The 21,067-nt window shown below is 35.0% G+C and overlaps 1 protein-coding gene across 2 annotated transcripts in view; it reads left to right on the plus strand.

Annotated features, from left to right (window-relative positions):
• The window catches only part of XPR1 (xenotropic and polytropic retrovirus receptor 1), a 159,712-nt gene that overhangs the window by 26,059 nt on the left and 112,586 nt on the right, over positions 1–21,067 (plus strand). For both annotated transcript variants that reach the window (XM_019624046.1, XM_019624047.1), the window contains exon 2: positions 3,892–3,943. In XM_019624046.1, the coding sequence (XP_019479591.1) occupies positions 3,892–3,943 (52 nt within the window). The remainder of the gene's footprint in view (positions 1–3,891; positions 3,944–21,067) is intronic.

Genomic DNA, 21,067 nt, shown 5'->3' on the forward strand with positions numbered 1-21,067 from the left:
TGACACTGCCCTCTACAGCTAAGATGCTGAACAACAGCTCAACCTGGAGCTGGGCTGCCGTGAGTCGCCAGCTACGGCGTAGGCTGCAGCCCCTGTTGCAGTGGATTGCCATGGGCTACCGTGTGAAGCCAGTAGCCAGCGTGAGTGGCCAGCAGCCGCAGTGAGCGGCCGTCCTGAAGCCTGCGACTGATCTGCCTCGCCGCGAAGAGCGCAATGATGGTGCCAACTTGGGCCAGTGAAGCAAAGTCCTCCACAACTAGACTGAAGAACAAAAGGACAGCAACTTGTCTGTTCCCCTTCCCCCAATTCCTCAGTGCTGTTCCCATCCCCCAACTCCCCAATAAAAATCTTTAAAAAAAAAAAAAGGTACTAGGGGAATTACATAAAATCTGACACAGAGTCATATAGGCATTCCAAACTCAGAAGAAAAGGTATATTGGCAGTCAGCATTGTATTGGCAGTTGCATTGTGTTCATTCACATTGCCAGTTGAGATTTTGTTTCTTCAAACAACATGTATTTTCCTGTCACGTTAATGTTGTTAGTTGAATACTATTGGTTTTGTGGTTGTATTTGGATTAAATTTGGTAGGTTTTACTATTACATGAGTTGTTACAAGCCCTAAGAGTTTTGTTCTACTTTATATATAAATATTTCAATAACATTATAACAAAAAAATTAGAGATTACAGCATAGATGCTGATGAACAGGATTGTTTTGAATCCTTTGGAAATCAACAAAATCTTTTGTAATGGACATGAATATATGTATTGATTTTATTTATTATACAAATTCAGAGTTCATATATACTTTATGTAAAGTATTAGATTTTTCTTAAAGTAAAACAGAAAGAAACAAGGAAACTTTGATTTCATTGTTTTGTGTATTTGAATGTACTCCTTCCAACCCAAGCAAGTGCTCTGGACAACTCATTACAGACAAACAATCCATAGGTACTAATATAGACACTACTTTGTAGGCTTTTCTTCCTCCCCCTGGTTCCCAATTTCTTTTGTCACAGGCATAGAATTGGTATCTTATTTAGGGAGTACTCTAGAGTCTATTACTATAAAAAAACACAGAGGGTCTTTTGTTCAGAGGAAAACTGAGGTAGTAAGAAGCAAAAAGAGTTGTCCCTGATTTCATTGAGATTGTCTTAATTTAAATGAAATTATGATTCAGCCTTATAATCAAAATGAAAACTATCATTTTCCTCTTTATAAAATTTTTATCATTTTTTAAAACTTAATTTGGTAAGCTTTCCTTTTGCAAATTTAATTCATTTTCATTACATGTCAGAGATTCTACTTAGTGTGCTTTTCCAATCACCTTTACAGTAATTTTCTCCAAAGAAGACGTCCTTTTGAATTAAAGAATTATTTACTGAGCTTCTTCTGTGTACAAGCTACTCTGCTAGTCATTGATGGTTTATTTGGTTCACTTAATTTGGTACACATGCCTATTATGCTCTACAACTAGAAAAACCTCATCAGACATTGGAGTCTCTGACATTACCTGCTCCCATGATCGTTTATTTTCATAAGTATTTCCATAAATATTCTCTGCCTGGATTTATTTGTTCCTTTCTTGTATTTTTCTACTACTAACAATTTGCTCTAAGTAATGTGTTCATTTACCCTCTAAAATACCTATGGAAGAGCTGTAGCAAGATCACTACTCTGCAGTTGTAGGACTTCAATATAAAACTCCAATCTGTGAACTAAAATAGAGACTTGCTGATGTTTGATAAGATCTTCTGGACTAACTTCTTTTTTCAGACCAGAAGTTAGTAGTGTCCGAGACATCTGCAATTGTAAAGAAAATAGTGAGTTGTATATACATTTTTCTTAAAAGAAGGTCCATACTTTTGTCATATTCACTTAGGGCTTCTGTACACAAATAAGTTTAAGAATTAATGGTCAGTAAACATGAGGCTGAGCTTCAAATGTAATCTTTGGAAAGCTGTGGCCCACTAATAAAAGATTTTTTCCAAAAAAGATTTCTGTTTGGGTATTTTCTGTGATCACTTCCAACACCAAATGTAGTTCTTTTTGCTGAGACCAACCATTTCTCTGACACCAACTGTGTATGTAACTGTGTATGTAATTCAATTCTGACACTATCTGGAGTTAGCACAGACCCCACAGTTTAAGGGCTTAGTCCCACAAGAGTATTCCCACTTAAGAAGGCTGCTGCAAATGGGGTACCCAGGCTACCCACACTTCTGCCTGGCCAACTATAAATTCGGGGGTTCCCATGACCCCCTTTCAGGATTGGTAATTCGCTAGAATGACTCACAGGTCTCATGAAAGTGCTCTACTTACCATTACAGATTTATTATAAAGTATACCACTTAGGGAAGAGGTGCATAGGACAAGGTATGGGGAGAGGGTAGCACAGAGCTTCCATGCCCTCTCCCAGCACATTGATCAGTGGAAGCTCTCTAAAACCTGAAGTTGTTTGAAGTTTTTGTGGAGGTTTCATTACATGGGCATGATTGATTAAAGCTTTGGCCGTTGGTTACTGAGCTCAATCTTCAGTCCCTTTCCCCCTCCTCAGAGGTCTGGGGTGGGGCTGAAAGTTTTAACCCTCTAATCACAGTAATCAGGCTGTTGCTTTTTCTGGGGACCAACTCCCATCCTGAAGCTAACTCCCCCCAACTCCTACTCATTAGTATGTAAAAGACAGTAAATTCCAAAGGTTTTCAGAGCTTTGTGTCAGGAAGAACAAATAGTTTTTGTTATAAAACAATTGCATTACTGTATTGCCTCAAATTCTATATAAATAAGGAATCTTATTGAGTATTTTTAGATTTAAGAATGTGTGAGGTTAACATTTTTATACATAATTTTCCTACAAAAATTAACAAAACTGCATTGATTTAAAATTTTCCTTGTTTTATTGGAAATCTTTTTTACTGTATATTGTCAGGCTTGTTTACTCATGGAACTAACAGATTGGTCACTAATCTAAAGCAAATGGTAAATTCACTTGGGCAGAGTATCATTTACTAGACTTGAATACAGAGTGAGCTAACTTGGAGGTGTATTTCTTGTGTTTTGGTGTTTATATGCTTGAATGACTCTTGGCCAGTGCTTCTGGGGTGGGGTGGTTTTGTTCTTCAGGGGACATTTGGCAGTATCTGGAGACATTTTTGGTTGTCACAACTTTGGTGGTGGTGGAGGGGAGTTGCCACTGTCCCCAAACCACTTAGTGAGAGACCAAACTGCAACCATCCAAATTACCTAAGTATGGTTGTTAATTGATCTACTGATTTGGAAAAAAACAATAAAAACGTTTACTATCTTTGTGGTCATGAACTGTTATGGAGGACTTTCTAGACCTCCAATAAAAAGTATTTGTATTCAAGGTGAAGTATTTGTATTCAAGGTGAAGAAATTATGGAGATTGTCTACACAACAGTATGAATGTACTTAACACTACTGAATCACACACTTGAAAATGGTTACGATGGTGAATTTTATGTTATATATGTTACCACAGTTAAAACATTTGTGCCCAGTGTTTCATATTTTCTTATGCAGCATTCATTGTATTCCTCTAGGACCGTTATTCTGTTTCTGTAACTATTATCTTTTAGTCAGGAGAGTTTATGATATCTCTGGTGATTTTTTCTTCTTTTCAAATGCCCCTTAATTTTTAAAGTGTACAAATTAGCTCTTGTCTTAAAAATTAGACAATACTAGATTGATATGAAAGTATAGTATATATATTTTTTAGCTTATTAAAGTTAATTGAAGTATTTTAAATTCTCAATTTAGGGAACCATATGTAGTCATTGTGTGGATATTGAAAAAGAAGTGATTGTTTAGCTTCAAATCCTTTTAGTATAAAGGTTACTCAATTCATGTATTCCTTTTCTTCCTAACAGGCTTTCAAGGATATGCTGTATTCAGCTCAGGACCAGGCACCTTCTGTGGAGGGTAAGATGCATTAGCCCCTACATTTAGTCACATAAAACCTCTTTTTAAGGAAAGATATTTTAAACTGCACAGTATAAAACCAATTTAACCTACCTTATTATGTAGGTATTTTTTATTTTTGTAATATATATTATGATTATATTATATTTCAATCAGATTTTTGTTTGTTCACATTTTCCCTATGATGGGTTTCTTATATGTCCTTAAATCACCTTAGAATTGTGAATCATACATATTGGGTTAGAGTCAAAGTTCTTATCTGTGTCATGTTCACCCCCCAAATGTATTTTCATATCTGTCCTTCCATCTGTTCTTCCGTCCGTCCGTCCATCCATCCATCCATCCATCCGTGAATCCTTAGTCCTTAATTAGTCTGGGCAACGTCCTTTCTATTTATGCCATGTCTTTAGACTGGGACTAGTAAAACAACAGAGTGCTTCTCTTCCTCCCTCCCTCTTCCTCCCTCCATCCCTCACTCTCTCCCCCTCCCTCCCTTCCTCTCTCTCTCAATCTGCAAATTCAGGATGTGCTTCCTACAACATCTGAAAATCTTTACCAGGATACTAGCATTTAGATATTAGTTTTATAATATGTCACTGAGTTTTGGTTTATAATATTTTAATACACTTAATTCTCTAATATTTAACTGAAGACACTTAAGATTTATCAAAATATTTAGTTCTTTTTTGTGTTATCTCTTATTTTATGTGTCTTAAAGAGCACCTCCTCAAAATATTTTAAGAATTTAAGAGAAATGAAATTACATGGAAGTTAAACTGATTTCCTCATCCTGTGTAACTTAAATAGCGCTTCTTTTATTTTTATTTTCAAGGTTGGGCCACTACTATTTAATATTTTTTCTTTTTAAGTTTTACCACCTGGTTTATAGCAAAGATACTCTGAGATACATTGAAAGTTACAATGATCTTGCTTCATCCCTGTATGCTGGATCGAGTTGCAATTTTCACACACTTTTAGCTGTTGTTACAGAAAAATGGAATTCTGTGAAAGTATGCTAAAATGAAAAAATATTTAGAGTTAAAAACTTTTTTCTTTATCTTATTGCCAAGAGACATCAATCTCTTTGGACCCTGTTGTAAAGGGAGGATTGTAGGCTGATTGATCATCAAGATCTGTGTCCTGCTTTCATAAGGGAAATACCTGCATTTGTTTGTTCTTTGTACTCTCAGATAAACAGACTAAAGCCTTGTAGTTTTTATCTTCTTAAAATAAATTTTTCTCTTTTGAGACACCGGAAAATTGAATGTATTAGAAAGTGATTTAAAGAAACTTATTCTGTGTAGTATTCAGGTTAGAAAAAGTTCTTAAAGGAACTGTGATTTTGTATCTCATTTGTACTGTGATATTTATATTAATTTATTATCTTTATATGGTGTTAAATGATAATCATTTTTGTCATTTACTCTTGCTTTTGAGTTCATATATCTAGGCTTTTACTTAACAGTTATCTAAAAAATAATACAACATGAGCAGATTTATCAACAAAGTCCAAGATAGGACTTTTAACATTTTTAAAGGAAAAATAGTTTGATAGTAGGCCTTGATTTTTTTTTTTAATATTATCTTTCTCTCTTTTCTTCACTGACCTTTTTGCTATACCATAAGTTTTAGTAGACTTAAAACTTTGGTGCCAGTGAGCAAGATTGTTTTTTTCTTTCTTTCTTTCTTTTTTTTATCCAAAACTGGAATATACTGTAAATTGGTGGTTCTCAAATCTGGGTGCGCGTAGCCCACCATCCCATGTGGGAATCGAACCCGGAAAGCTTGTTGTTAGGTGCATGTGCTCTCACCATTGAGCCATCCTGCCACCTGTTGACAGCTCAGCCCGGGCGCAGCTCACTGGTCCGTGTGGGAATCGAACTGGCGACCCTGTTGCTCAGAGCTCTCACTCTTGAGCAAGCTCTTAACCAACTGAGCCACTCGGCCGGCCATGTAATCTTTTATTTTTGGTAACCATTTACATTTGGAAATATTACATGACTGAGAAGATGACAGAAAATTGTAAAAGTTTATACCCTGTATTGATTTTTAAATAATGGCATAAATAAACATTTTACTGTTTATTTTGTTGTCTTTCGCTACAGAAAAACTTGTAGAGCAGCATACATGACGGTAGAAGAAGGGTATTAAAGTGATTAGAATTGTAGATTTTTTTTGATATGGAGGGGCAGACACACACTTAGAGTCCTTTGAGTCAGTCTTTCATAGAGCACTGTTTGGAGGAATTTTGGGAAAATGGTGCTTAAAACCTTTAAACTTTATTGTGTTTTTAGCATTCCTGCTGTCAGTGAGATATTGTCAATGAGGTGTTTAGTATTTGAGTATTTGGGAACAGATTAAGCTGCAAACTTGATGTTCTCCACAGTCAATCAGTCACACCTTAATAATCAGGATTATTTCAAGCCAAGAAAATTTATTATAGGTATGAAAACAGAACTGTTAATTATAGTACCCATTTAACATAGTCAAATTTTCAGTGATAAGAGAACAGTGGAAAATATAAATCGATAGGCTTTTTACCTTTTCTCTCATATATATTTTTTTCCATTTGGTGTCTCAGTGACTTTATGGAATTAATCTTTTTTGGCTAAATAGTCACACTTTTTTAGAGGGGAAACTTCCTCCTTCCCCTGGATACTTTATATAATTTATGTACACACAAATTTATGCACTATGTTAATCTACTTGAATTAATTTCAAGTGAAGGTTCAAACTTTATTTTGCCATCCTCTCTTTAAAATACAGAATCTTTTGTTTAGAAGTATTAATGTTTTCCAGTCTTGTGATGGAAAAATCTAGCAATCTAACAGTCACAGAATTAAGAGGCCAGTGGCATTTCTAATTGAAAAGGACTTTAAAAGATCATTTTGCCTCATCCTCATTTTAGATTTGTGTGATGTGAGGTCAAGCTAAGCTTGCATGCTCAATAAGAACAATTGGGATTACTATTGCTGTATGCAATGACAAAAGGAGAATTCCAGAGATTAAACTAATATTTAAACATAAACACTTTTTATATTGACTTTGCATTTTTATCTAAATCTCTGAGTAAAAAATTTAACTGGACATTTCCTTCCATTTGTGTATTTTTAAAAGATTTATGAAGCGTTACTTATTTTGAATAATTCTGAACTGTTGGATTTGTTGGGGAAAAAGCTAATTGTATCTTTCAAGAAATCTGTCTGTACTAATTTTTTTAAATTACTCCACATAGTTCCCATAAGTATTGGGAAAGGTTTATAGAGTTACATAAAATATATTAGATAACAGCAGTCATAGAGGTTAGAATAAGGGGGAAATGAAGACGGAATTGTGACTTAAAGCTCCACTAAATTTAATGTATAGAATAGACACTGTAAAGATACTGGAACAAAAACAGAACATCCGGTAAAAATTAAGGAAATCTGAGTAAATTACGGAGTTTAGTTAATAATAATGTATCAGTCAATATTGGTTCATTAAATGTGATAAATGAATCGTACTAATGAAAAATGTTAATGATACAGGAAACTGAGTAGTGGAGATATGAGAACTCTGTGGGCTATCTTTGCAATTTTTCTGTAAATCTAAAACTTAGAAAATAAAAAGTTTATTAAAAAAATAGACGCCATAAGGTTTTATATAATTGAAGTATAAATTCAACTCTGAATTTTCTGGAATTCAGAGGATCAAAGAGATCATGATTAATTTCAGAATTTATGTAAGGTAAATTTTACCTGTTCCTCAGAAAAAGATCAGATTTTGCTGAACATGAGATTTGATTCTTCCTTTGGACCTTCATGAAGAAGAATATTTTGTTTGGTGTGGCGAATAATATCCCTAATAGCAGTTTTACAAAAACCATGACAGTGAGTTTCATAAGGCTGCTTCTTACAATCCAAGGATGTAATGTAAAAATGTATCACTCTGATCTAAAAGGCCCTAAATAGTCTGGTCCTATGTCCATGACCTCATCTTCTGCCATTTTCCCTCTTGTTCGATAGGTCCAGACACATTTTTTCCTGGACCAAAACGTCCAGGCGAAACCTGCACTGACAGGAGGGCCTTAGCTCTTGCCCTCTGTTGAGAATTATTAGGTCATTTCATGGCTATGCCCTTCAGGAGGCCTTCTGAATACCCTATCTTATGTAGCCACTCAGTTACTTTACATCATAGCACATCACTGTTTTATTTATTTCTTTGCATAGCATTTGTTACTTTCTGATATATTTTGTTTTTTTCATTGATTTATTCTTTTGAGACCAATGTAAGTCCCCTGTGGCCAGAGATTTTGCCTTTTTTTTTTTTTTTACTGTTTTATACCTATTAATAGTATCTAAAATAAGCACATACCTTACATATTTACTGAGCATATCAGTAATGGGTAGGAATAAAAATAAATGCTTTCCCTCAATATTCCTTGAAGTCAAAGTATTATTTATGAAAAAAAAGAGTAAATTAAACTAGCTTGCTTCTTTGTTTTTATTTTTGGTTTTTAATTTTTAACTCCTCTTGATCTTTAGATGCAGAAATTTACCTGCTGGTTAGATACCTAAGGATATTGTTTGTTGTTGCTTTATAATGCTGACACTGTAATTTCATAAGGTATAGTCTGAGGTGACACAAGCAGCATTTCTTTAAAACCAGTAGAGAAGCAGATGATATGAGGACATAGTTTAAAGATTTTGTGTTTTAGTGGCATTGTGTTATCTTGGCGCCAAGCATAGAGTTTCTTTTGATTGCTGAGAAATAATATTTTATAAGCTACTGGGTGACCGTATTTTTTTTGTAAGATAATAAAACCACTTCTTTTCATGTTTTTACATATTTGGTATGTCTCCTTTCAAACATACGTGAAATAGGCATAGATTTGAAAAATCATATATGAATTGTTGGAGAATTTTTTTTATATGTGTCTAACTCAGTGAAATATATTTTTCAGATTATTTGAATTAAAATGGAAAGACCTATGGATGCTTTCATTGTTTTCCTTTTACATTTTGCCTCTCTTGTTATAAAGAATTCCTTTTGATGGGGAGTATACATAGTTAATGTTAGCCTAATACAGCTGTCTGACTTTCTGAAATGGAATAAATAGATACAGTTAAGGATGGAAGTCACTGACCACTGCTACACTAGTCCCTGCTTTTCTGCCATTTCTTTTTAGTCCCACTGTCCCCTCCCCAGTCTTGTGAACAGCTTTTGTTGGATCTTTTTTGCTTAGGTTCTCTCTGCTTATTCAACTTGGTTAGCAGATGTGTTACAGCCTCCCTAAGCTCCTTAGAATTCAGCTCTTAGTAGCACTGAAGATGAAAGTATGCTTGTAAATTATTCATTCTGATTATACGCTTGAATGGACAGAGTCCACTTTAGGCATCTCCTTCCATCTCACCTCTGTCCCCAGGTCTTTGTTGTTGCGAGCTTGCTTTTTAGTTCTAGAGGATAGAAGACTGGATTGCATTTCTAAAATTCATGAAGTAATTTTTGCATGTATAGAATTACTGTCAAATCCATGCATTCATAATACATTACTTTTCTCATGTTATATATAATCTTGTGTCTCCCTTCTCCCCAGTTTTCCATTTTGTCATCGTGTATCATTATCTCTGTAAAAATTATTTACATGACTTTTCTGCCTTAAAAGTAAATCCTTTTCATATTTATAATAGGGAGAGCTGTATCTAATTTGCTGCATTTTCAGATGGGTGGTGGCAAGAGAGTATGTTTACTGAGTTCCATTTTTCTATTGGTATTGGTTTGTTTTTATTTTCAAAAATCCTCCTGCTTGTAGTGGGTTAATGTTGCACAAGAAGACTGCATACCAGGGACGAGTAGAGAGTTTAATCCAAAAGAAACGCTGGATTCATTTGTAGCCGCTGCAACCTTGTTTTGAGAGCCATAAAAAAAAAAAAATGCAGACGGCTAAGAGTGAAAGTTGAGGCAAAAGCCAAGCCAGCAAGATAATTGTCATCTCTTTAAGAATGATATATTTTTATCCTCCATTGAGTTGTTTTAGAAAGTTGTTTTAGATTGGTATTCAAAGCCATGTAAATGACAATATTTCTGAAGGGTGAGATTATTTCATGTTTACTTTGAAAGCAGATTGCATATTCATTCATATTGTGGGAATTTCAGCTTCTAGATAACAAATATTATCACCTTCAAAAATAAACTTGTTTATTCTTTGAAGATGCCACTAACCTCAAGCTAGTTCACCAATAGGAAAGATGTGCTTCTGAGTAATAAATAGCATTGCTATTGGAGTTAACGAAGTATCTACTTCCCTTTAACAGAAAGAGAAGTAATTTAATGCTCATTGCTAGAACATAAGATGTTCTAGTAAATGTAATTTAATGCTCATTGCTAGAACATAAGATGACAATATAAATAGGTAGTAAAATTATGTGATAAAAATGTGTCAACTTTGAGTAGTATACAGGTAGGAAGCTAGAAGAAATGAAGAATTGCTTTGAACACAGACTTATAATCCTTTCTTTGTGAAACAGTAGAGTACTTAAAGTATCTTCAGTGTTTAAAATTTTCCTTTGCTTATAAAAATCAATAATATATAAAATCAGTATATCAATTATCACACAGTGCTATTTTTTTTTATTGGTAAGTTTGAGGGAAGGTCGTAAAGTAGAGAATGGATTATTATTTAACATTATACCATGAAACAAAAAAGCTCTGGGAATTATTGGTATGTACTCTACATTGTAGAGGAAAAGATAACATACCAGATGAATGAATCTGGTGAATTTCCTAAACTATTAGAAAACTAGGACAACTGTTAAAGCTTAAAGTTGCTAGAATTTAAAATAAGGGAAGTTCTTCTTTATGTACCTTTTGTTTTCTTCAGGCAGGGCCGCTTTAGGTATTTAGTGAAAGAATGCCAATGAGAAAGGTAGAAGCAGCATAAAAAGTTATGATCAGAGAGATTTTTTGATTTTTTTTTCCGGTGTTAGGTATATGTCATTGAATAAAGGAAACAAAAATTTGTGCCCACAAAATGTTCTAAAAATCTTTTAGATTTGCAACAACTTCTAATGATGGATGCAGTATGAGGAAGGAATAGGTAGTCAGTAATAGAAGAGTAGGTAATCCCTTGTATTATATTAGTTTTCTGTTGCTGCTGTAACAATTTACCACAAACTTGGTGGCTTAAAATGTGAGAAATTTATTTGCTTCAATCCTGAAGCTTTGCGGGGAGTATATATGCCTCTTCTATCCTCTGGTGCTTTCTGACTTCCTTGGCTTGTGGCCACTTCACTTCAGTCTCCGCCCCTTCACTTTGCCTTCTCCTCCATCTCTGTTCTCCATGTATCTAAGGACATTTGACATTGGGTTTAAAGCCACTTAGATATTTCAGGATGATTTCATCTTAGGATCCTTAATTACATTGCAAAGACCCTTTTCCTAATTAAGACAACATCACAGGTTCCAGGGATTTGATATGGCTGTCTTTGGGGAGGGTCCATTTTTGGCCTACCATATCCCTAAATCTGAATTGAAAAAAATACATTGTAATGTTCTTTAAATTATGAACCAGAGGTAGAGGTCCAAATGAGGTATTGTTTTCAAATTCTACTTCATCTATCTTGAAAGGAGCCGTCAAAGGGTGTCAAAGAAAAAATTCAGGTATGACACTGAGAAAATGAAAAACTGGCCAATAGATAGTCAGGCTTGAGTGTATAAAATGTAGTCAAGGACAGTTAATCTGCCTTTAACCAAAGTTCTGCAGAATATTCCAAATCATTCCCCTTAAGAATTTCTTTTACATTCTAGTATCATTTCTGGGGGAAACCAAAAAGCAAACCTCTAACACACAGGTTAAGTATTCCCCTCTTCCCCCCAAAATTTTTATTTTGGAAATTTTCAAAAACATACAGAAGTAGAGACAATATGTATAAATTCCCATTTATCCACCACCCAGCTTTAATCATTATCAGTACAATTCCTAATCTTGTTTCACCCCCTCCCCCGGTTATTTTGACGTAAATTCCAGAAATTATATCATTTTTACCTGTAAATATTTCTATAGGATAGTCTCTGCCCCCATTACCAAAGCACAGTTACCACACATAAAATATTAATAGTAAGTTCTTAATATTATTAAAAATCTGACAGGGTTCACATATTTCTAATTGTTTTATACTTTTTAAAAAAAGATTTATTAGTTTGAATAGGCACGCAAATAAGACCCATTATATGATATATTGTGATTGATTAGTAAGTCTCTTAGTTCTCTATTTATCTGTAGTAGCACCATCCAATATTATAGTCACTAGCCACCTGTAGCTATTTAAAATTAAAGGAATTAAAATTAAAATGAAATATTCTGATTCTCAGTCATACCACCTACATACCAAGTGGTCAGCCACATAAGGTTAGGGACTCATTGAATAGCACAGAGTATTTCTCTCACTGAGGAGAGTTCTGTTGGTCAGAGCCGATCTATAGGTTTCCTCTCCAACACTCTTACTTTTCTTTCATTTTCTATTGTCCTTTAAAAATTTTTTACTATCATTATTATTTGGTAGAAAAACTGGTTCATTTCCTTCTTTTGGTCTTTCAGAGGCTGGATTTTACTGATTACAATCCTGTGGTGTACCTTACCATGGTTTCTATTCTCTGTATTTTCTGTAAATTTTTAGTTAAATCTAGAAATTTGATATAATTCAGAGTAAATATTATGTACATATATATTTTCCCCCAAGAACACTTTGTAGGTGCTGATGTGTGTTTCTGTTAGGAGGGATATATAATATTAGATTGTTTCTCTCTTTGTATTGTTACTAGCTATTGACAGTTATTGCTTAGCCCTAGATCCATGAATTCATTAAGGTTTACGAAATGGTTGTATTCTAATACTCCTGTGTTCATTAGCCAGAAATCTATAAAGAGAAATTGTGCTTCGTCAACTGTTTGGTTACCCTTATCTACAGATTGTATGGGAAAGGTAGAAAAATTGCCTAATTCTTTCCCTTTATTTTCTAGTTTTCAAAATAATATTGGTTCTCTAACATTTTCCAAAGAACACCAGTAAATGTTTTTTTACGTGTCTTAATGAATTAATATTTAAATACATTTGGTATGTTTTAGTCCAGTGTAGTTTCTATCCTTATTAAAAGTCAGATTTTCATCTTTGGCCCAGCGGGAGCCTTTTCAGGTGATTTTCTCATTCCTTTTGATATGATCTTTGTAGCCTTTGATAGCTTATTTTCTATCTGATGCTTCTAGCTTCTTCTATTCTGATACAACAGAACTTTCCAGACTCACTTTATGTATTTCCAGCCTGGGACCTGGCATCAGCCATTGTGCTGAGGCGTTTTGGTTTTTTTAGTGCTAACCAATGAGTTTGAATTCCTTTAGAAGCTACATACTGGGCACTTCTTTCAAAATGTCATTGCTACTGAGTTATTGTTTTAGCTTTCTTTTTCAGCAGAAAGAAATATATACATATATACCTACACATACACATATATAAATACAAATATATATATATTTTTAAAAGATATACCTCATTCTTTAAAGCTTAGATTCTTAGTATACTTTAGACTTAGACATTTAGAAAATGCCTGCTCTAGTTGGAAAGGTGAACTGTGATGATTTTTAGGATTGAATAATACTCGTAGACATCCTAACCACAAGTATAGCTCTTGGGGATTGGAGTGTTGAGGATAGTGAATTCACCAGTACAGATTAAAAATTCATTTTCTTCATTGAAGGTTGAGAGGTGAGACATAGTTTATCACCTACAAGACTGAATGCAAATTTATGGTTCCTGATGAGAAATTGATCAGCTATCTCTTTGTTACAAGAGATGCATGCAATTAGTGAGATTGGAAAAGGAAATTGAATTTATATTGGTGTGTTACCACATGCAATTAATTTTGCATATACACCCAAAACGCATGAATCTTATTTGAGGCTGAAATATCTGTACTTTGAATCAGGGCATTAGCAATCTAGTATATATATTGAAGAGTTTCTATTTTCCACAATTGCTATACAATTCCAGATATGTTCTATCAGGTTATTCACAAAGGAATCTTTTGGTCGTATAATGAGAAAATGAAATAGTTAAATTTGTGCATTCCTTTTACAAAGGATTGAACAGAAAAATGTAATTGTAAGATTTATTATTTTTATATTGTTATTTTTTTTTCTGTATGGGATCTCTGTCATCTCAGTAGAACGATGGGTTGTTACCTTTTAAAAAGACTACAACTCGTCTTTCTACTTATGGAAAAATATGATATGGTTCACTCATGACATGATAAATAAATTGGGGTATTTACAGCAAGAAGGAATTTTTAACAATACAAGAATAACACAGTGTATTAGGTAGATACTCAGGGGTAGTTTATCCACAATGACCATAAAAGAATCTTTATAAATGAAGTAGTAAGAGAATGATTAATGGTGGAGGTGAGATTTGAATTGGGTCTTGAAGCATAATTATAGACGTGGAGAGGCCTTCTAAGCACAGAAAAGCAACAGGGCAAAACCAAAGGGGTGCAAGTACATAAGACATTCAGGGGAGATTCAATAGAGCACTTTAAATGAAGAAGAGGGTTATTGCAGGAGACAGTAGTGAACTGTAAGGATGAGGCCAAATTTCCAAGGGGCTTACATTTTTTTAAGACCTGGGCTGCATTTGGTAGACCAGTATACTCCAACATGTGGAGCTGTTAGTCTAATGAAGATTAGAATTTAGAGATCATTGTGAGATTTTTGTTTCAGTCCAGCAGTATCCAAAAATAGTCTTTACAATCAGAAGTCAGTCCAGAGGAATGCAGGCTTAAGTTGGTACCATCCAGCCTCCAGTTCTGCTATTTTTATGTTTCTTACAGTTGTGTCCTCTTCCATGTTGGGGGTCCTCCAGCTATCTGCCAGCAACAGTTAGGGCCACATGCTGTCTTTTTCAAGAATATTGAGAAAAGCAGATTTAAAATTTTTAATTAGTTGCCTGACCCAGAATATGCACAGAAGCATTCTTTTTTTTTTTGAGGTGAATTTGACATAAAATTAGCCATTTTAAGGTATACTGAAATTCAGTGGCATTTAGTACATTTGCAGTGTTGTACAACCATCACCTTTATCAAGACACAGAGCATTCTTCCCTCTCAGGAATTAGGTCCTTTACCTCTAGTTTCTGCTCTTTCAGCAGCTATTTGCTACCTTAAAACATACGACCTCTGTATGTTACTCAGTTTTTTAGTTGTTTAATGTGTGGATGCCTCCAGCTACTCCTTCTTGCCCAAATGTGGACCTTCTTTAAGTGGACTATTTTTGAGTGTTCAGTAATTTGCTCATCTTCTAGGAGCACGTATTGGTTCCCAAGAGCACATTATGCCAAACTCATTTTCTTTTGAAGTTATTCTAGTAGAATAGGAGAATACCATAGGCATAAAATTTCAGGAAAACAGTTTTTTTTAAACCTATCATGCTATGGACAGGATGGAAAAATGTGAGCTGAACGATAAGAGGGATTTGTAGCTGATTGAACAACTTATAACAAAGAATGTTGACAGGTTTGTGCCAGCAAAAAGGGAAAGTTTTAGTTGAAGCTTTTTTAGTAATTATTTTAACAAAAACAATTAAAGCATGGTTTAAAATTTTTGTTTCCTAAAGCAATTTAAAAATTTTGTTTCTTTTGACAGAAGACACCTAAAAAAAGATCTTGATGAGTTAAAACAATGGATTTTACCTGGGTATTTAACTCAGAACCATCTGGAGATTGTTAAAAATACACAGTTATCTGGATTCCAGTCTGTACATACAGCATCAGAATATTTGGGGTTGGGTGAATTGGGAAATGTATTTTCAAAACAGAATTCTAAAGATTGTGAAGGAAACTTCTGGTTAAGAATGGTCTCACATATAAGCTTGTGATGATTGCATCTCTTCCCAACCCTGTGTTCAGTGTTGGTAGCTTGACACTGGCCATGATGGGAGTATTTACATTACAGAAATTGGCAAACACTACAGATGAGCCGTCACCTTGGAGAACATTGACCTGTACACTACTAGTTAAATGTAATAGGGTGGGATAGATGTAAAGTTTAAGAAACCTGTAAGATGGAAGAATAGTAGCATAATTATAGGTAATATAAAAAATGTCTAGGGATTTACCTGTCTTTTTTGGTGTAAGCCAGTGTTAAGACACAGCTTTCAAAAAAAGTTAATGCTCTAAAGTTATATAGAACAAAAAAGGTGATAATTCTACTGTGCGAAGCACTGATCATAACTTTTTCTGGGGTATTGTGAATGGTACAGGTGCCATGTTTTTTAAAAGGATACTGAATTTTTCTAGAAATGAACCATTAGTATATGGGAATGAGTTTGAAAATTGTTGTAAGGGTAATGATTGAAGAGAAATGTGGCATAGAGTACTTAGAGGGTACTTCATAGCTCTGATTGAGCAAGAATAAGAAAATTTTATCTGACTAGATGAGGTAGAATTTGGATCACTGGGTATGGAGTTGCAAATTTTTGCCTGTTAGGACTTTCAGATAATTAAAATTCCCCCAAAATTAAACTGATTGAGATATAGTGAGTTTTGAAATTGGTTGTCATGTGGCTACTGGTTACTACACAGGGATATTGAAGGAATTTTTGCATTTGGGAGGAAGGTGTGTTAGATCAATGATTGTTAACCATGCTTTCACATTAGAATCACCTGAGGAACATTTAAAGAAAAAACCAGACACCTCAGTGTATAGGCTAGATCCTAAATTGACTAAATCAGAACCTTGGGACTCAAGCATTGTATATTTTAAAGCTCTTAGCTTATATGTGCAGCCAAGTGTGAGAACCACTGGATTAGATAAACTATCAAGTATTTTCCAACTTAATTTTTACAACATAATTCTGACCATTGGCTGTATCACTTTATTTTCCTGAACAGATTTTGAATAATCTGTATTTGTAAAATACTTTAAAAACCTGGGATAATAGGTACCAAGGAAATGCATAGACATAGACTTATTGATTCTAAGAAGAGAGGTTCTAATTCTAGAAACAATAGTTAAATATTTGTATGCTCATTTCATAATGATTAGCAGTAAAATTTAAAGTCCAATATGTTTAAATCAAATTGCATTTAAAAATTATGAAACAGTAAAGTTGTGAATACATTTAAATTTTATTTCTTATGGTTAAAATGTGACAATGATATTGGCAAAATACAGAGGGTGCAGAAAAATGTATACACATTTTAAGAAAGGAAAGCTGTATTAAAATTGTAATACTCAATATATATCGATAACAAAAGATGAATACAAGTCATGTTTGACTTCTTCAATGACAAGAGGTGCTCAAAGTATTTACCATTGGTGTCCAGACACTTCTGATTACGGCAAACTACTGCTTGAACAACGTTGACCAAAGTGTCCACTTCTATACATTTTTTTGGCACCCCCGGTATTAATAATTGATTCTGGGTATTGGGCATGCTGGGGCTTATATTATTTGCTCTACTTTCTGCTTTATTGATTTTGAAATTTTAACAAATAGCTTAAAAAACCCCAAACTGATGCTAGTCATATGCATTGAAAGGGAATGTGTAGCTGGTGTATCCTGAAAACATAACACATTAGAATTTAGTATCTTCCTGTTTTAAAATTGGTTTCTATGTAATTTTGTGGTTATGGTCTTTCTAGGAAAAACAAATTATTGGTACATTATATTGGATGCTTGGAGCACAGACCCTTGGAAGCTCTCAGAGCTCTATGAAATTCTGTCAATGAGAATATTAATATCTGAAGTAAGAGAGTAGATTATATTTGCTAATAACATGCAGAGAGTTTCCCCTGTAGCCAGAAAAACCCCTGGTGTGCAGAGCACAGTGTTATTAATAATGGTTGTGCTAATTCTTGGTACTTTTTCATGCACTAGTCTTGTAGGGATCATGCCTTTAAGTAATGAATTGATGAATACAATCCCTGGTCCCCTGGGTAGAGGTGGTGTGAGGGGCAGCTTCTTTTTTCTTCCCCTCTCACCCTCCCTAAGTTCCTTTCTTTCTTACTGCCTGCTCCTCTTTCTCCTTCTCTCCTGTGTGCCTACTGCCTCTCTGTCTGTCTCTGTTTCTCAGCCTTTCCCCCTTTCATCTGCCCCTTGTCTGTGCTGCTATCTGGATGTGCTTGCCTGTCTTATCTCTCTCCCTGACAGTTTCTCCTTGTCTCTGACTCACTCTGCTTGCCTTTATCTCTGTCCTTCTAAGGCTGCCTCATCCTTATCTGATCCTCTCTTCTGTGTCTTCCCTCATTTGTCCATCTGTTTCTGTCCGTGTCTGGCTCTCTTATCAGCATCTCCCCATCCTTGACTGCTGGTCAGTCCATTTCCCCTCTGCCTTCGGCCCCTTTCTCTCTCCCTGTCTGTCCATTTGCCTCCCTGTTCATCATTTTGCCTCTCCCTGTTTGTCTTTCTGTCTCTGTGCATCTGTCTCTCCCTGACCCTCCCTGTTTGTTGTCTTTTTATTGTTCTCTCTGCTGTGTTCTGTTAATGAGCACTCTTTGTGCATCGCTCTTGTTCTCCCAGACCTCCTGGCTGTCCCTCACTCCCCTCTTCTTCCTTACTCGTTCTTTTTTACTTGTTCAGTCTCTTACTAACCCTTCATGCATTCTCTCACAGAATAGATTCAATCTGCTATCTACTGTACCTGGGGTGCCACAGGAGTACCAAAGGGAAATTTACATTTTTGAGGGAATATTGTATTACTTGACATCTGTTGGGAGTACTAGATAGTTCACAGTTTCAATGTTAGATTTTACTACCTTCCTTTTGATGTTACATATTTGTGAAGATGGATTTTCAGTGGTTTTTGAGATAAAATGCAAGTACTGTGTGAAAAGCACTGAAATCAGAGAATGAGCGTTGTGGTGTCTGATGTGATTTCAGTGTTTGAGAAGTTACGCGGTGCTGAAATGGACATAAATGCTTATTAAGTTATTTGGACTCAACTGCTCAGTCAGTGAAGTATTAGGTATTTTGTATTAGTATTTTGGCCTGAGGTCAGCATGTAAGAATTACTGGGACGACTTGTGGTGTGATTCAGGTAGATCCTGAAACCGTGTCCGCAGAGTAGATACAAACTGACGTATATTGTGTGGCCTGTGGTTATAATGGGGGACTTGATAAAAGTGTGGGGGAACATTTCAAGTTAGAGGTTAATATAGTCCCTGAGTAGGAAAAGCTCACTTCTCTTGTATGACTCTCCTGTACTACTCACATAGAACACCTCATTTCTGACACTTCTGGTCACCAAATGTGTGGGGTTTTCTCCCTTACCAAGCAATTCACCAGCTGGGTGTCCTATAATTCTGTTCAATTCTGATGCTATCTACCTGAAGTTAGCGTCAGATTCCTCAAATTAAGGACTCAGTCCCACAAGACTGACCACCCTTCCTCCCCCATGCACACTTCAGACACCAATTGCAAGTCCTAGGTCATCACCGCAAGTCCTAGGTCATCACCTGTACTTCTGACCAACTGACTATAAATTGGGGTTACCGTGACCCCCTCCTTGGGTTTGATAATTTGTTGAGTGGCTCACAGAACTCAGGGAAACAGTTACTGTTTTCCAGTTTATTATAAAAGGATATGATAAAGGATACAAATGAATATCCAAATGGACAGGATGCCTAGGACAAGGTATGTGGGAAGGGGCATAGAGCTTTCTTGCCCTCTCCGGGCATGTCACTCTCCCAGCAGCCCAGAAGCTCCCTAAACCTGAAGCTTCTGGGATTTTTATGGAGGCTTCATCACATGAGCATAATTGATCATTAACTCACCTAGGAAATTCCAAGGGAATCAAATTGGCTAAAATCTTGATTGCTGAAATCATCACTATCTATTCAGCTTCCCCATCCCCCACCTCCCAAGGGGAGAATGGTTTAATAATGACCAAAACAGCTTGGAAACGTATCTTTCTTTTCTTTTTTATTTCTTTTTTTTCTTTTACTTTTTTCTTTTTTGAAGGTATCTTTCTTGAAGTGTTTTTATATTTTCCAAAAGGTGTGGCCTTCGATTGTCCAACTTACTCCTTTGATGCTCTTCTTACTTAAAATGTGTTGATAGTTACCAAATTTTCTCAGTGACAGGCCCCCAATGTACATAGTTATGCGTATTCTTTTACTCACAAAAACAACTGACAGGCAGACTATGTTTATTTGCATATGGATGTTTTGACAGACATTTTCTCAAAAATGAAGAAAGTATCACTTCAAGCAGAACAACTGACAATGTTTGTTGCCAATGTAAAAATTTGAGCTTTTAAGTGAAAATTAGAATTTTGAAATCTTTTTTTTGACCATTTTTTTCTTTTTTATTGAGGTAACATTGGATAATAGCATTATGTAAGTTTCAGGTGTACAATATTACTTCAGTATCAGTATACACCATAGCGTGCACCATATATTTGACTCCCTTTACCCATTTTGCCCTCCCCACACATCCCTTCCCCTCTGGTAACCACCAATGTGTTGTCTGTATCTATGAGTTTGTTTTTGTTTTGTTTGTTCGTTTGTTTCTTTTTTGTTATATTCCACATATGAGTGAAATCATACTGTTTTTGTCCTTTTCCATCTGACTTATTTTGCTTAGCATAATATCCTCAAGGTTCATCCATGTTGTCACAAATGGTAATATTTCATCTTTTTATGACTGAATTTTGAAATCTTTTATCTCTCACTGTAAGATTGATAGCTTCCCAATGCTTAACACTTTTCTTTTGAGACCAGTGGCAGTATTAACTGATGTCATTTAAAAATGATATATAATAAAATGTCAATTTTTGGAAGATCTATATAACTCTGAGCTAATATTTTTCAAATGATACATGATATTGTAAAATTATGAATGGATACAAAATCCATTTAAAATCTAGGATAGACTAATGGATTTCAATGTTAACTGTATGAAAAAAGATACACATTGCAACTAAGACGCTATTGTTGAGTTTTGGTATAGTGTCAGAAAAGAATATCTACAGTTATCTGAAAAGAATATTAAAATACTTTTCCGTTTTCCAACTACATATGTGTGAGGCTTAATTTTCTTCAATCACAACATATTGCAACAGACTGCATGCAGAAGCAGATAGGGGCTTCCAGCTGTCTT

Source organism: Hipposideros armiger, unplaced genomic scaffold (genome assembly GCF_001890085.2).
Source record: "Hipposideros armiger isolate ML-2016 unplaced genomic scaffold, ASM189008v1 scaffold_573, whole genome shotgun sequence".
In the NCBI taxonomy this organism is placed as follows: Eukaryota; Metazoa; Chordata; class Mammalia; order Chiroptera; family Hipposideridae; genus Hipposideros; species Hipposideros armiger.